The 17,157-nt window shown below is 38.1% G+C and overlaps 2 protein-coding genes across 3 annotated transcripts in view; one reads left to right on the top strand and one right to left on the bottom strand.

The window, feature by feature from the left end:
* The window catches only part of gatb (glutamyl-tRNA(Gln) amidotransferase, subunit B), a 15,730-nt gene extending 8,801 nt beyond the window's left edge, over positions 1-6,929 (bottom strand). For both annotated transcript variants that reach the window (XM_024259611.2, XM_036212157.1), the window contains exons 1-6: positions 6,725-6,929; positions 5,333-5,486; positions 5,146-5,259; positions 639-837; positions 348-470; positions 133-246 (exon numbers count right to left, since the gene is read on the bottom strand). In XM_024259611.2, coding sequence (XP_024115379.1) covers positions 133-246; positions 348-470; positions 639-837; positions 5,146-5,259; positions 5,333-5,486; positions 6,725-6,870 — 850 coding nt within the window. In that variant the 5' untranslated portion in view covers positions 6,871-6,929. The remainder of the gene's footprint in view (positions 1-132; positions 247-347; positions 471-638; positions 838-5,145; positions 5,260-5,332; positions 5,487-6,724) is intronic.
* Positions 6,930-7,028: 99 nt separating this feature from the next.
* Positions 7,029-8,044, top strand: dctpp1 (dCTP pyrophosphatase 1). Its single transcript, XM_024259612.2, has one exon. It carries the CDS (start codon positions 7,114-7,116, stop codon positions 7,609-7,611), a length of 498 nt encoding a protein of 165 aa, XP_024115380.1. The 5' UTR covers positions 7,029-7,113; the 3' UTR covers positions 7,612-8,044.
* Positions 8,045-17,157: the final 9,113 nt, after the last annotated feature.

The following is a 17,157-nucleotide window of genomic DNA, read 5'->3' as shown; positions in this document are numbered from 1 at the left end:
CCACGATTTGAATAAATAAATAGTTAAATCTTAATTTTCTTTATATATCTGTCCTCCATCATCAGAAAAATGCTACAAAGGTCTCAAATGAATCTTTGAGTGGAGGTTTTAAAGTTTTCATGACCTTCTTACCGATCGCCCTGGACAGGTACCGGATGCTGTTGATGTTCTTCACCTCGGTCCTGGTGCCCAGCGGCTCTCCTGGTCTGTGCACAGACACGTTGGCGTCCACTCTCAGCTGGCCCTCTGAGGAGGAAGAGGAAACATTTGAGTGCAAAAATGCATTAAATCTAGATGTAAAAGTAAGAAAAAATAAAAGTAAAGGATGGGAAGAGTGCTCTCCATACCCGACATGTTGCCTTGACAGGTGCCCAGGGCCTGCAGGATGAGCTGAAGCTCCCTGACAGCTGCAGCGGCCTCCTCTCCGCTCTTCATGTCTGGCTCCATTACCAGCTCCATTAGACCCACACCTGAGGCGTGTGAAAGACAGCTGTGGTTCACATCTGCAAGGTGCCAACCCCCCTCCCCCCCGCTCGCTGACAAATCTACAGCCTGCTTCTGTTGTTTCCTATAATGACCCAAAACGGCGGCAATAATGAACGCACGGGTCACGGAGGCCCTCATCGACTCTCTCTAACCTGCTCTGTTGAGATCTATGAGCGTCTGGCCGCGGGCGTCGTCGTGCAGACTCTTGCCGCTGTCCTGCTCCAGCTGGATCTGTTTGATCTGTACGCTTTTTCTGATCATCTGGCTCCTCTTCCTCCCGCCGAAGTAGCTGTACGTCAACACGCCGTCTACTGCAATTGGCCTTCGCTGCTGAGTGATCTGGTATCCGGCCTGGAAGGACAAACGGCGGCAGACCATCAAAGCATGTTTGAGGCTACTGTTAGCTTAGTGCGATGCAGGGGCTGATCGCTCCATCAGATTGCAGCAGTAGGTTTTTTTTTTTGTGCTCATTAATCTACAGAAATCTGTCACAGCTGAATTAAAGTCACTTAAATCTCTTTTTTTTCAGGTTATGGAATAAATATTTAGTGCATAGACTGCAGTCCGTCTCCCTCTCGGATAAATGCAAAGGTGAGTCAGGCACTTGTTGGCTGACTGGCTGCGCTCTCATTAGGATGCTGAGGAAGAGCTCGCTCGGTGACGCTGCTCACAAAAGCACGAAAAAAATTAATATTTCATACGCTCCTCTGTTTCTAAAAGATCCTGCAGTCACAAGTGTTAATTTTTTCACGTTTCTATGGCAACAACATCACAAGAACTAAACATTAATCATAGCTGCTGAAGTGAGCCAGGATGAGGGGGAAGAGTTGCCGTTAGTCACCAGCTTTTGTGTACAATGTGCCTGACGGACACAATACATCACCTCAACGCCTTTTTTTTCCCCCTGAGCTGGGAGCCTGCATCTCCCAGATTTTTTGCAACTCATCAGAAATCCATTTTCTTAGTAGTTTTCAGTTGTGCCTCAACATAAGTATGCAACACAGCTCAGCAGGAAGCCTCAGCACGAGTGAGGGATGCGTGCATTTCCTGCATTTTAAATCAGCTGTAACAATAGACTTTTTTTTTTTATTTAACTCTACAAGAGCACCCACTGTAAATACAGAAGCAGACCTTCACTACCCCGCTCACCTGCACGAAAGCAAACGAGACTCCATGGGTCATCTCTGATGGCTTCCTAACTAAACCGCCTCAGCGATCATCAAGACGTTTCATTCCTCTCATTAGATGCACCTCGAAGCCTCGTGGGAGGCCGGCTTTGTCTGTTCATTCACAAACGCCATTTATCAGGGAAACTGTAATCATTGAGATTACTGCGGGGCCGCCGAGGCGTGCCATTAAAGGGCAGTTACAACTCTATTTTTCTGTTTAAAGAGGCAGAACAGAAGATTTTTTTTTTACTGAAGAGAAGTTTTTTTTTTCTCATAAAAAAAATCCCTTTGGGATCACGGGGTTGCTGGAGCCTATCCACAATCATACACACTCACATACACACCCAAAGACAATTTTGAGTCATCAGGTGACCTCAGATGCTCGTTTTTGGACTGTAAGAGGAAGCAGGAGTCCCTAAAGAAAACCCACACATACATGGGAAGAGCATGCAAACTCCACACAGAAAGGTCCCAGCTGGGATTTGAACCCTTCTCGCCTTGAGGTGAGAGTGCTAACCGCTACACCACCAGGAAGCGCCTCCTTTTTTTTTTCCTATTACATAATGCCGTCTAATAAAGCATGTTTCCTCTTTGTCCTGATCTTGGTTCGGAGTAAAAGATATGGACTTGTTAGATTTAGAAGTAGCAAAATATTTAATAACTTGCATAATAAAAGCGACTCTTGAACTTATCTCTGTTTTTTTGGCAGCTGGTGAGATTATCATCCCATTCATTTCCGTTTCGATCCTGTTCAGGTGCACAGAGACACACGGTGCTCCTGTAGCAGATTCAGAATCCCTAATGACTGTGATGTGCATGTTTTCAGACTGTGGGAGGAAAAAAGAAAAGACAGGAAAGCTTTGGGAGAATAAGTGAACTCCGTGCACAATGAACCGGATTTCAGTGGGAACCGTTCCTGCTGGGAGGCGACAGAGATAACAGCCATATTGCTGCGGTTCCTCGACGAGACTGGTGGGAGCTGAGGAATATTAAGAGGCGGCAGCAGCGGGGACCGCTCTGGCGTCAAAATAAACAAACGCATGGCGGGGCCACTTTACACCGATATATCAAGCTAAGCAGCACAGTTTAGAACAGCGTTTGTAGCTAATTTTTAAACGCAGATTTAGGCAGGAATGACTCATTTCAGAGATTCAAAAGGAATGAAATGAATGTAGTCGGGCGTTATCGCTTCGCTGCCTGAGCCAACTGTGAGAGTGAATGCAGAGGAGGGAAACTTCTGCAAACACCAGAAGAGGCAAACAATCATCTCTGGGCTTCTGGAGGGAATATTGACAAACTTTAAAAAAAATAAATTGCTTTTTATCATGAAAAGTAGAAAAAGAAATGCACTCACTTATTTAAATTATAACTACAAAGAAGGAAAACTCATTACCAATGCAAATATTGTTTTTGTCAAATTATATTAAAAAAAGTTTTATTTGCAATTACCCTCTTTATCATGTAGCCCAAAGCTACTCATTCCAATTATTATTTTAAATCAAATAAGGTGCTAAATTCTTTAAAACGATCCCCCAAAAAATGCCTATATTTTTTCAAAGAGGTCTTTGAAGGGCAAATCCCTGCAGAGCAGCGGTGACATTTAGCCCGCTCCTTTAATATCACGTCTAATGGCAGTAAAATCACCTGAAGGGTATTGAGATCCAGTCATGCAGAAACTCCATTCACAAGTGCTAATTAAGCATCACTCCCAGGAAGGAAATTATTGAAAAGCCTTTAAAAAAAAAGGTTTTTAAAGGGTTGTCTTCCCTTTTAATACAAATTAGTTTCACTCACACACATCAAGATTTAAGACATTTAAAGGCGTGCTCCAATTAAAACTGTGCTTTTGGTGTTTTTAACATGTTCTTGTGCCAATTTTTCTCATGATGAAAAGAAAATTAAACAAAAAAACTTGATTTAGAGTTTCCAACCTACTTTATTGGCTTTTAGAATTTACTTTTTCTGGAGATTTTTTATGTAATTTTAAAATTTCTCACCATCTTTTCCAGCATATAAACCGAAGATGTTCAGTAGTGAACACAAAGACCTGGAACACCTATGTGATTAATAGCTACAATTCTAAAAGGGCTGGAAATAAATAATTTAAAACCGGTTTTGAGTCTCAGAGAGAAGCCTTTTCCCCTTTTCTTTACTTTGAAACTGTTTAATCGCCTTTAGATGTAGAGGGGAAAACACAAAGTGTTTACTATTCTGTAAATCTTGTAGTCTCTTAAAATAACCAGCTCTCCCAGACACAGAAAAAGAGGTTTCCCTATAAGTCACCTAAGAGGGTTTATTTTGATTTTACAACACTGGCTGTACAACTTTTTTCTTTAAATATTTAGGTTTTCTGGTTCTTAATAAAATTACTGTTAATTGACTTTGTGTTCATAAATGAATTTCTTTCTTAGAAATAATGTTCACCTTTAGCTGTTTCAACATTTATGATGTAATTTAAGAAAGAAGTAAAACAGAAAAAGGTTTGGAAATATAAAGCTGTCTGTTTTGTTGTTGTTATTTTTTTACTGCACATCACTGGAATATCTGAAAACTTAACGTTAGTTTGAATAAATGAGCTCTTCATTTTCCTATAGAAACCATGCTGTATTTATTTACAAGATCCAGAAACAAAAATGTAATTCCTTTTCAATTATTGTGCATTAAAAATGATTTTAAAAAGTACCTTAGTAGGTCACTTTCAGCTTATCCCTTTCGGGGTCGCCACAGCGTAACAGCACCCACTGTTTCGCATCAATTGTGCGAAAAATGTTCAAATGCCAGATAATCTAGGAAGATTTCTTGTAGTTATATGGTTTTCTTAAACAAAAGGAAAATGTCTTTATAGAAAAGTCAACTTCTTTTAATGTGGTTTCTAAGCTGCTGTTTTAATCTGATTTTTGTCTAAATCATGTATATGTAAAGTTTAAAATTAAACTTAGGCTAATGTTTATGGTTGCATATTAACAAAAGAAGAGCAAACTTTTTTTCAATAGGAAGATCAAGTTCATAAAAAGACAGAGAAATAAGTATAAGTATAAATAAGAAATAAGTAAAGACAGAAATGCAGCTTGACTGAAGCCTGTTTTTTATGAAGCGTTGTGCCAAATTTTAAAAGCTTTCCATTCTATCATTAATAACAGCAGCCAACACCGTTGCTCAAACATCTGTAAGAAAATTTTTGTCAAATAGCTGTAAGAGTTTATCAACTTCAACACTTTAAAAATCAATAAAAAAATTTAAATACAAAGAAAAGACAGAAATTAATGAGCTGGAAAGTAAAAAGTAATTTAAAAAATCCCTTTTATTTTGAAAAAATAAAAAAATTGTTGGTTCTACTGCAATGATCACTCAGAACTCAAAGTGGGGAATGTTCACTGTGAGAAAAAACTACATGAAAGTAAAAGCATCATGAAGTCACCACAGGTGGTGCCTCCACCCAGCCAACTGCTGCCCGCTGAGTCAAAGGGGATGCTGTCAATCAACCACTCACCGGAAGGTCAGCGTAGAAATAGTGTTTCCTGTCAAAATACGACCTCTTATTTATGGTGCAGTTGAGAGCCAATCCAGTCATCACTGCAGCTTCAACGCATCGCCTGTTCAGCACCTGGAGATGCAGGAACACATCAACTTAGACAGAAAAATAAAACAGCTTGAGTTTAGTACTTGAGAATGCTCACAGGGAATGTGCCAGGTAAAGACGCATCAAAAAATGACACCAGAGAGTTGGGAGGAGCTGAGAAGCGAACAGGAGAGCCAGAGAACAGTTTGGTGTTGGAGTTAATCTGAGCGTGAATTTCCAGGCCGACCACTCCAACCAGCTGCTGGGGGGCACTGGAAGAGACGAGACACGGGATCTGAGGAGAAGGTCATGCAGCTGGAAAACTTTAGAGTGCAAACCATCAACTTTGTCCTGATAATGTGGTTACTTCTGTACTTTATCATACAGTTGTTTTTTGCTTGTTTGTTTGTTTTGCTCATTAATGTTTTCTTTTTAACTTGTAAAGCACTTTGGGCTGTACAAATGTATATGAAAAGTGCTTAACAAATAAAGTTTGATTCAACTTCACTTAGACGCACAAAGAGAAATCAATGAATTCATTGATTAACAAAAGTCTAAAAAACATTTTTTTCTCTGAACTTAGCTAAGAAAGCAACACATATGTGTCTATGCAAGTAAAACCTGAAAGTGTAACTTGCATGGAAAGCACAAGATTATTTGCTTTCCGCAGAAAAACAGTTGAAAATACGGAAAAAAATGTTGCAAAATAGAAATTTAAGATTTAAAGACCGGAGCATAAAATAAGAGTGAATATGCTTTTTGAAATAGTGTTGACAGGAAAAAGAGGCAGAAATGTGAGCAAGAAGGCATTACTGATTAGGATTTTTTGTAAGTACTGCTTTATTTTAGGATTTTCTTTTTTTGTTATTACAAATTTTAAACATCTTCTAGAAATAAAATACCAAGTGACTGGTTATGTCAAGTTAATTTGAAAATAATATGTAATGTTAATTTGAACGTTGCTTAAATGTTATAGAAATATTTGTATAATTTTTGCAATGTCAACAGAAATAAAACTAGATCATATTTTGTTTTTAGCTAGTGATTAAAATAAGCAGCGGTACAAACCTTAAAAAGTTGCAGGAAACTTTTTTTTTTTAATTGATATTTAGTCAAAGGAAAATGTTTCAATGGTTGAAAGTTTTTTTTTTTTCTTTGACGGACCATTAAGAAGTTATTTTGTAAATGTAACCACAACATCAGCACAAAAACATCTCTAATTTAGTTTTATTTTGAAAGAATTCGACGTAGTTGCCAGAGACTTTCAAGTGATCTGTAGAAACTAAAATAGAGGTCAACAACATTTAGGCTCAATGACAGTAAAATTCAAAGTAATAGCTAAGCTACATTTTTATCACGTGTATGCCATATGTACAGAAAAAAACAACTGCATTAATACATAGGAGAAAAAGGATGAACACTTGAACGCAGCAGCAATATGTGCGTTGTGTTCAGGTTCACATCATAAGAAATAGTTATTAAATAAATGCCGGTATCTAATCTCCTTTACCTCTTCGTTCTCGGTTCGGGTTGTTTGTCACAGTGTGGTCTTGAAGTACTGATTTGTCGGAATAAAAACAAAGCTTTAGGATAACGTTTCGGCATTAGTTTTATGTTAAGAAACAGTTCATTTGCTGCTACACGAGAAGCAGCCATTTTTGCAGTTTGTTTTTAAAGGATGATGGGATTTGTAGTTAATTTAGCTTGTCTGCAGTATCTGCTTCAATGCCGTTGTTCGTCTAAGCAACTACAAGGTCCAGTTTCCGAAATATTTCCACTTCCTGTTTCAGTTGACGTAATTTCCGCTCTCTTAACTGGCGGGACTTCTTCGCATGTTGGAAGAGGGGCTGCGCTGGCTGGGTTACTGATCTGTATTTTGAGTGAGAACAACACAAGAAGATGATGGCAACAAACGAAAAGATTGAATCTCCATTTTTAAATGGTGGTCGTGAAGATCCCGATCACGGCGCCGCCTCATCTCACCAGACTGAGCACAACTCCAAAACAGACCCGCCGCAGAGGTTCACCTTCAGCCCGGAGCCCACCATTGAGGACATTCGGAGGATGCAGGCCGAGTTCACGGACGAGCGTGACTGGAACCAGTTCCACCAGCCCCGGAACCTGCTTCTGGCCATGGTCGGGGAGGTGGGAGAGGTAGCAGAGCTCTTTCAGTGGCGTGGGGAGGTGGCCGAGGGCCTGCCGGACTGGACCGAATCTGAGCGGGAGCAGCTGGCGCACGAGCTCAGCGACGTCATGATCTACCTGGTGGAGCTGGCAGAGAAGTGCCGCGTGGACCTCCCGCAAGCGGTGCTGCGCAAAATGGCTCTCAACAGACTCAAATATCCCGCAAGAAAAGTCCACGGGTCGGCTAAAAAGTACACTGAGTACAAGGACTGAGCGGGTGGAGGCCGGAGCCCCCCAGGACTGTTGCTGCTGAACATTTTTTATTTTTACTTGTATTAGTGTTATTTTTTTCCTGCTGTGCTGACACCTTCTTTTTTCTTCTTTTATAATTTTCCATGTCATGATGTCAACGTAATACCGGAATTTTATTTTGAAAGTTGTCATCTGCTTTCATCAGAAATCATTCCTATAGAATTGGTTTATTTTTATGCATTTAGAATAAGAGTATCTAAACGTTTTTAAAACTCTTTAAAATGCAGATGTGACAGCGAGAGAGAAAAAAATATGGTGGACACAATGTGCACTAGAAGAACAAACTGGGATTCATTTTATCTTTTGTTTTCCCCAAATATTCTTTTTGGATTCTGTCTTTTTCTTCCCAGCGTTACACACAATTTCCAAAAGTAAAAATTGCTTGAGGGTTTGACTTGTGTGTTTCATTCTTTTAGCTGGTGGGAGCAAAACCAAATTTTTTAGACTGAGATCTGACAGGTTTGATTTAAAAATAAGTTCATAGTTAAGTTGTACCTTTTTTAGTTTCATTTTAAAAAAAATATATTGAAATAATGTTGAATCCAGCTAAATTCTAAAGCCTTAGATAAATGTATACTATTTCTACTTTTCTCCCCAAAGCGCTTTTATTCTGAAAGGTTGATTCATTTTAAATAAGGCAAATGTGTGTTTATCCAGGCCTTGAGGGCTGTTGTCCAACATCCTTTCCAACCAACCCGCCTTTGAAGCTGCTTATTGGCTGATCCAGGTAATCAGCAGCAGATACAGCAGAGTTTCTGGAAAACCAGCAGGAAGCTGGCCCTACATATCTGGAGTTTTACACTGTAAACTCAAATGGATGGATGGTTGATAATTAAGTCTAGTATGAAAAAAAAATCTTATCTTGGTCCATAAATAGTAAATCTGTCATCAAAGTTAACAGGGTTCATCATTTGGGTTAAATGTCTGCAACCGTTATCACTAAAAATCCATTTGGGCCAGTTTCTTACCAACTTAAACTCAGTAAATTGCCGCAAAGCTTCACTTCACAGTTTAAAAAATACAACAGTTTATGCTTAAGATTTTTTTTTTTACCATTTAAACATTTTAATAATTTGTAGCTTTTAATATTTACAATCGAGTTGAAATTGGTATATCTAACTTTTTTTTTTACTTTTGAAAGTATCTTATACAAGTTTCTTTTAAATTAAAATACATTGTGTCAAACAAGATCATCCTGCTGAAGAAAATGTACTTGAAATAAAAAATAATGTCAAAATGGTTGCAGCCCCTTGACTTGATTTAGGCAGTTATGAAAATAATTTCCACATTTAAAAATAACCTTCAGTCTTGTGATGTTTCCTTAACTTTATGATTTATTTTTCTATTTTAATGATGTGTAAGTGCATCAATTTTACTTTATCAAACTATTACAATAAAAAGATTAGTAAATAAGTTATATGATTTATCGTCAGACATTAAACCATTCAGCTCAGTAGAATCAATCATGCAGTGATTCTTTAAATAACTCTGGACATAACATGAAAAAAAATATATATATATATATATATATATATATATATATATATATATATATATATATATTTTCCTCAAACAAATATTTTTGTGGAAAAAAAATAATATTTTGTGTGTCCGAATTAGCATATCGCGTGCACAAATTAGTAGCAGGAAATAAAGATGCCAAAATAATTTGCTCATAAAAAAGGTTATTTGTGTTCACCAAAAATTAATGTTTGCAAAAAATGCTAATTGTGCCATAAAAGGGCTAATGAAAATGAAAAGTGTGGCAACAAACTTTTGTGGGGCACAAAATAGCATTTTATGCATCAAAATATGCATTTTGTTTGTACAACTTACTAAAATAATAATTTGAGTAGGCTACCAATATTTGTGTCAACCAAAAACTAATTTGTGTTCCCAAAAGACTAACTAATAATTGTTTGCAAATTGTCATTTTTTGCTCATAAATTAGTGGTAGTATTTGAAGATGCTAAAATATTAATTTGTGCCCCAAAAATGCCAATTTGAGACCACAAAATACTAATCTCTGCACACAAAATTGTAATTTTTATCCACAGAATTGCCTGACAATTTGTGTGCATAAAATGCTAATTTGTGGCCACAAGATGATAATTTGTACGCATAAAATAATCTAATTCATGGCCACAATTTATAATATATTTATAATAATAATTTTAGGACACAATTTATATTAAATGGGGTAAGTAAGTGTAAGAAAAATTTTTAAAAAAGGAATCGCAGTTCTTTTAGGTTTCTTTGGATATGACAAGTTAGCAAATGTTTAATTTTTCACGGTTTAAAAATCACAAAGTTCACAATAGTGAAGTATAAAGAAATAGTTGAAACATTACAAATAATTTCAAATATAAAACTGAAGATAGAGTAAATAAATCAAACTAAAAAGCAACAATATAAAGTGGACAAAACACGACTCAAACAGATATAAAGACTCTGCCTGATGATAAAAAACAATCCTTGACTTTTGAAGGCCTTGACTGAATCAATCAGGCGGAAGGACAAAGCAGAAAGAGCTGCTTCTACGTTTGCAGAATTGATTTAATTTTCATTATAAAATAATGTCATGTTGTCTGCTTTAATGTCCTTGGATTTAGAGGAAGAAAAAACAAAAAAAAATGTTTCTTTTCAGAAGATGATTGGATGATTCATAACGGTTGTATCAAGAGACTCATTGTGACTGATGTGAAATATTCTCTTTAACCTGATCACATGTTTTTGTGACATATTATATGACTTTATGATATTCACAAAGAGTAGGCGAGTGTCATATGTATTCAAATATACACATTTTTACGACTTTATTGAAAAGAGAGTTGGTCTGAAGAAAAGGGTTGTAAACAAACATTTTGTCAAACATTTTTGGCAGGTGTGAAAGCATATACATGCATTTTTTAAAATTACACTATAATGTTTTTTTTTATTTCAATTTTAGAAGATTTTGATCAAGCCTGGTTTCACAAAAGCTGTCCTTAACTTTTTCAGGGGTTCTTTTCATCCCTTGACTTTGTTTTTTTTTTTATTTACGTCAGTCTGCTAAATTATTCAAATCTTTTGCCTTCCTTTAATCTCACCGGGTTTGAATTCGCCATTTCTTTTCATTCTCACACAGCTCTTGGCAGCTCTCTCTGGTCGTACATACAGAACAGACTGTCCGTTTTTTATAAATATTTTTTACATTTTTGATTTCCCTGCACAGTTTTCAGGAAATCCTGCCGCCTTAAAGGCTGTCCTGTTCTCATTAGGGGCTCCTTCAGATCCTTGGTGACTGCGCGTTTGGCCATCCTGGGCTTTAATGCAATCAATTATTTAATGTTAAGCTGCACAGGGGAGTCTGGATGTTGATTGTTTTACAAGGTTTGACATTTGAATCATTTGGCTTTTCTTTGACAGTCACTGCTGACGAACTCATTAAAGTTCGCTAGTTGCTATCTGAGTGGTTAATGGGTAAGGGGTGTCCAAACTTACAACTATGGGTGAAAATTGAACTTCACCCCGTTTAAATGAAAAAGAAAGTACAACTTTAATAGGATCATTGAATAATGGCTCCTTTTTGTCCTCATGGGAAAGTCAATAAGCCTGAAAGTCTTTAGGAACACTTAAGAAATGATTAGGAATTCTTTGTTCGGCTCACTGTTGATGCTCTCGGTGTCCTTCATGCGCGCTCTATCGCCCATCTAATGGAAGCTGTCTTTTAAAAGCACAGTTGACAAATGGTTTGTGCTACAAACCCATCAAAGTCCCCTCAGGGTCTGAACCACCTCACAAGGGTCATGTTAAACGGAACGCTTGCAGGCAGTGTTTGTACCTGCAACCTTCGTCAAAACTACAGACATATTTCAGCATTTTATTGGTTTTAAAGTGAAAAGGGAATGTGTTTCAGTTCAGATGGAGGTTTATTTATCATACATTGATACCCAAACCAATTTTTGGGGTAGTCGCCATCAGTGTTTGAATGTGTGTGTGATTGTGAAAGAGTAAATCGTACTCTGTGGTTGTGTACCTTATGATTTTTATCAAGAAAAAGGTGTACTTTAGCTCAGAAAAGGTTAAAAACACCTATAGAGAAACCAGCTCATTGAAAAGCCATGAAACTATTTGTCCCTATTGGGCTGCTTGGTGCACAAAAAGCTCTGTGGGGGCGGCCATGATGCAGGGGAACCTAAAAACAATGGACAGCTCAACCTCTCCCCCCTAGTGTTCCAAAAGAGAAGTAGCTACTGGTTCTTAGAAGTCAAAATCCCCTAGACTTCCATTGAGAAATAAACATTTATCACTCAGTCATCCTATTTGTCAGAATAACTATTCTTGATCTGATAGCTTCTTCTTAACACATTCTTTCTAATCCTGATTTTTATTTAAAGATATTTTTTATTTTACGCAAGTTATTTAAGTCATAAATGGACCAATCAGATGCCTCACTAAAAGAATGTGGCCCTACCTCAAATGTTTGATTGATACCTTCTCCCAAGTCGGCTTTCAGTGAAAGGTCAATCAAGCTAACTCATGATTGGCAACCGTAGTACCCCTAAAAATGTGACTCAGGCCGACTCAGACTAATCCCTGTCGTCTGGCTCCAAAAGACGGAGCCCGTATCAGGAAGCAATGGTGATGGATTTGGCCTGATTTTGCAAGGGCTGGAGTTAAGGCATTTTCTATGGGTGACGTCAACACCTCGCTATGTTCATTGTTTCTAGGGTCTATGGGTAGGGTGACTGACTTCTGATTGGATGATCACAGGCTCGGTTCCCCTCTTTGCCCGCCCATGTGTCTAAGTGTTCTTGGGCAAGACACTGGAACCCACATTGCTCCTAAAAGTCTTGTGTGAATCCAAACGAAACCAAATGCAGAATGACATCCCTCGGCCTACAGGCCACTAGATTGTCTTTGTTGGAACAAACCCTTAACCAACTAACTAAATAACTAAACGACTTTGTCTCAAATGTGGCCCTCATTTCCCCCATTCTGCATGGTTAACACAGCTGATTCACCCTCTGTAAATTCCTGCTTCAGATTTTCCTCTGCTGTGTGATGTTTTGGGAAAATATTCAGGCCCTGGATTGCCTGTTACGAGCTTCAACGGATGCATTTGTACCCGAGCTAACAACAATGATTTCTACCAAAGTGAATGCATTTCTGATTTGTGTGGAAAAGCTTTGCCTTCTCATTTTTCCCACTCGTTTCCCCTCGGCCACTTTCTTCTCCTTGTCACTATCTGCATCACACATGCAGACGAGCACTCTTTCATCCCTTTGTGAAGTCAGCAGTGGGAGCTGACAGATCTCACCCTGAGGGGTTATCACCAAGCTCACATTGTATCACTTCCCACAAGCGCCACGTTGCGCAGAAAACACACTATTGCAAAAACAGAAAAAAAACAACCTTTTTTTTCTATGAAGGTTTGATGCAAACAGAAACTCTTTAAATTTCTTAAATGAATCAGTTGAGAACATCAGTTATTTTCTCGTCTTGGGAATTCTGCTGTGTCGCACAAAAAGTCTGTTGTTTTCATAAGGTGTCTAGCATTGATGATGGATTTAACCAGTTTGTTCTCTAACCTTCAATCTTTTCATTTTGGTTTGGTTTTTGGTTCAGTCAAAGGAAAAGAGCTTCTGTATAAGCTGCTGAAAGTAAAACCAATATGGTCACTCATAGTTACTCTAACTATATGTTGCAACAAATGAATAAGGACCAGCCTATTTGAGACATTCTGGCTTAGCGACTAAAGCAAATAATATATCATTGTAATCTGGGCTATTTAATAAAATTGATTTAGTTAACTTAAAAAGCATTTGGCATGTTGTCATGCGCAACATGCCAAAAATTCATTTTAAATTCTACCTAGGTGTGATAAAATTTTGCGGTACTTTTCGTTCATATGGCTTTGGTTAAATTTTAGCTCAAAGGTGCAGAAAGATAGAAAATTAATGCAAAAACAATATGGTCCTTGCAGTCATTAGACTGCTGCTGCGGGCCATAATTAAATACCAGAGGGATTTTTTTTTATACAATAGATCAAAAGAGGATTGAAGCGAGACTTTAAAAGTTAAACTGCATTAAAAGAGCAAAACGGCCCTGCAACAGACTGGCGACCTGTCCAGGGTGTACCCCGCCTTCACCCATCAGTAGCCGGGATAGGCTCCGGACCCCCCGCGACCCCGAAAGGGAAGAAGCGGTCAGGAAGATGGATGGATGGATGGATAAAAGAGCAAAATAGGATGTTGTTTTAAAAATGTTTTTCTATCATTTTTTTATTTATTTAATTTTTAAAAATGTAAAAATGATGCTCTCTTTGACACAGCTTTAAATACAGCTGACTGGTTTTAAACAGAGATGCTTGTTTGGTTTTGTTGATGCATTTGGAGAACTGGAAATCATAAGATCTGCATCACTGTTATTCTTTAATTATCATCTTTTTTCATGGTACATCAACATCAGTGGAGGTAGCTGGATGAACTACTTTGTTCGTAATACTGATAGAGCACACAAGCTTGACTGCTTCTCGTTTATTCTTCAATATAAATATCTCTTTTATAGCATTTCATCTATTATGATCCATGCAAGGCTGTTTTACTATGTAAGGAAAGGCTTTTGTTTATCATTTTAATGGGCCTTATTTGACATTAAAAGCTTCTGTTTGTGAATATTTTAAAGCTCACAGCAGCTTTTCCTTTACGAATTAAAAAACTACGCATGTGAATTCTTAAATGGCACTAACACAAACGCAGTTATTGAAATGTATTTTTTTTTGTTGTTGTTCATAGAAATTTACCCACTCCGCTTTCTCTAATGGACATATTCCATTCAGCTCCCAACCACACAACAAAATGCTCTGAAACGCCTCCACCTCCCCTTTCAGTATGTTGGGGGTGGCCAGATCCAGGCCTTGAGGGCCAGTGTCCTTACATGCTTTCCAGAGTCCTGGTTCAGGTGTGCTGGTAATGAAGCAGGGAAAGTCCCCACAGGCAGAAGGAGAAAATATCAAGAAAAGTTTGAACTGATAAAAAAACGGGAGAACCTTTTGTGTTACACCTTGGCTATAAAAAAACAGCATTCTTGAGCACGCGTCACATACTGGGTGTGAACATAGCTTTATGTCTCTGGTGTATTAGCCTGATATACTTGCAGATCCAAGTCAAGCCTCTAGCCTTAAAACTTAGTTAAATCAATGTTTTAATGTCACAAATTTTCTTTTAATTACTTATAAACATATTTTTTGGGACAAAACAGAATGCTTTTCCCCTGCAATTCAATATAAAAGGATTTATAAAAGGGTATTTTGCAAAAAAAATAAATAAATAAAAAAACCCAAACATTACTACAAGTCCAAAACCTTCGGTCTCCAGTCATTGAGGTCGACTCTCGAGTCATGCCTCTACTTTCTGTATGCAAAACTTAAAGTTCCCCTCTGATGCTGTTTTGATGCAGTTTTTGAGGTTATAGTTTATTGCAGAGCTTCTGCAGTTCATTGGAATTCACCTCTGAGTTGTGTTGGCGCAGAGTAAGTCTGCCTCCACTTTCCATTCTCAATATCTCAGAAATGCAATTTTAAGCTTAATTTTCTTCGTGTCCTCTATCATCAGAAAAAAGCCACAAGAACATGTTAAAAATGGCAAAAACACATTGTTTTTCAAGTCTGAGCCTCAAGGCTAAGTCCCTATCTCGTGCGTCAGCAGATCTGGACTGATAGTATAGTTCTTGATTTTCCACTGTCATCCTGTATCATCCTTCTCCAGATTTCTCTGGCAGTCCTCACAATCCCAGCGTGTTCAGTTGAGCTCCTCCTGGAGGGGTAGTGTAGAAATGATAGACAGTCATTGGTGACATCCTAATTCAGCTGCAGCGGCTGATCAAAGTGCTGCAGCACAGTGAGTGAAATTGAACTTCAGCTGGCTGTGACAAGCTCGAAATGAGGGAAGGTTCTGTCCTGTCTGGTCACATTTTAAGCTCAGCTTCTTGAATGATTCAACAAACGGGGTATGAAAACGATGAGGAAAAGTTCAAATACAGAGTGACAAATTCTTGGTTGAGGAATTTCTATCAGAAGAGGGGGGGTGAGAGGTGTTATTCAAATGTGGAGCTTAAGTCTTTGAACGCTCTGTGCAAGCTGGTTCTGTTCTGAGTAGATTTCTCACTTGTTCCTTTTCAGGTTTCATTCCTCTGCCTGACGTGAATCAGAATTCACCACCACCTTTGCCTAATTTTAGATTTAGATGATTTCACATCAAATCTCCTCTGTGTTGTAAATCCAAAGCAAAATTCCCAAATGTGTTTCTTTGAGACGACATTTCCTCAAAATATCCTCTATTTGGAGGTGATGAGACACAAGGCTCTCCCTGAATCCCCCAGAACTACATACTGTTGCTATGTTGGACTGTTGCTATGGAGAAGTCTTTCACCGTCTCCTTGAGATGGACAGTTGGATGCTCGCCACAAGGAGGAGCCCTTTCCCTCTCGCTCCCTCTGTCTTCTTTCTCTGCATGCTTCCTGAGGAGTCCAGCCTGAGGGCGTCCGTGGGGGTTCCTCCTTCAAAGTGATAAAAATAAAACAGTGACTCACTTCCGCTTACACGAAAGGAAACTGACCAAATCCAGGCAGTGACAAAACTCTACAAGTGAGTTCTTTGGTAGTGGAGGTTGTCAGAGGGGTTTCTGAAAAGTTTGTATTGCATCACTGCTGCTGACTGGAAAAGTTGAAACTATGCCTAATGTCTAGAAAGTCACAGCTCTGCTCCCTATACACATACTTCTGTTTCTGCAGCTTCTGGTAGACCTGATTTAGGAAAGCTAAAGGTTTTCTGTCACCTCTGATGTTGCTTTTCCACAACAAAATGGGATGGTCTACAGATTTTAACATATTTCTGCTTTAGTCAACATTTTATTTTATTTTTTGGCAGCATGAGCTATTTCAGCTCATTTAATGGCTACACAAACAATACAACAATGCAATATAACAATCTGGCCTATAAACATGCCAATAGATGATATGGAAAATGACTATTGCCAGCATCATTAAGATGGGGATGTGTGTTTGAGTCTGCGACAGACTGACAGCCTGTCCTGAGTGTACTCTGCCTTTGCCCAGCAGTAACTGGGATAGGCTCCAGCAATCTTATCTTATGACCCTGAAAGAAAATGGATGAATGGATTATCAAAATGGAGACTTGAAATGACAAGAACTTGATGCTAATATGCAGATAAAAAACATAACTGAGCAGAACCAGAATTCGTAGGATGATGTTGATGTTCTGCACCAGAGTGCACACATTAGATTTAACTTGTGTCCCTGTGTTTAACTATGGAGAACTTTTTAAAATATATTTTTTAGAAATATTTTATAGGTACCTGAGGTGCAGAGGTCACCCAAGTTTTTTTGACAATGTAAAATTTTGTCTTTCTACTTTTAAATAAAATTAATATAGGAAAAATACATTATTTATTTACAAAACTGCAACATTTTATCACATCCCTCTGTTTTGTTCAACTCTATAAC

The sequence above is a fragment of the Oryzias melastigma genome, linkage group LG1, assembly GCF_002922805.2.
Source record: "Oryzias melastigma strain HK-1 linkage group LG1, ASM292280v2, whole genome shotgun sequence".
In the NCBI taxonomy this organism is placed as follows: Eukaryota; Metazoa; Chordata; class Actinopteri; order Beloniformes; family Adrianichthyidae; genus Oryzias; species Oryzias melastigma.
Note: the sequence above shows the minus strand (reverse complement) of the source record. Positions and strands in the feature narration are given on the sequence as shown.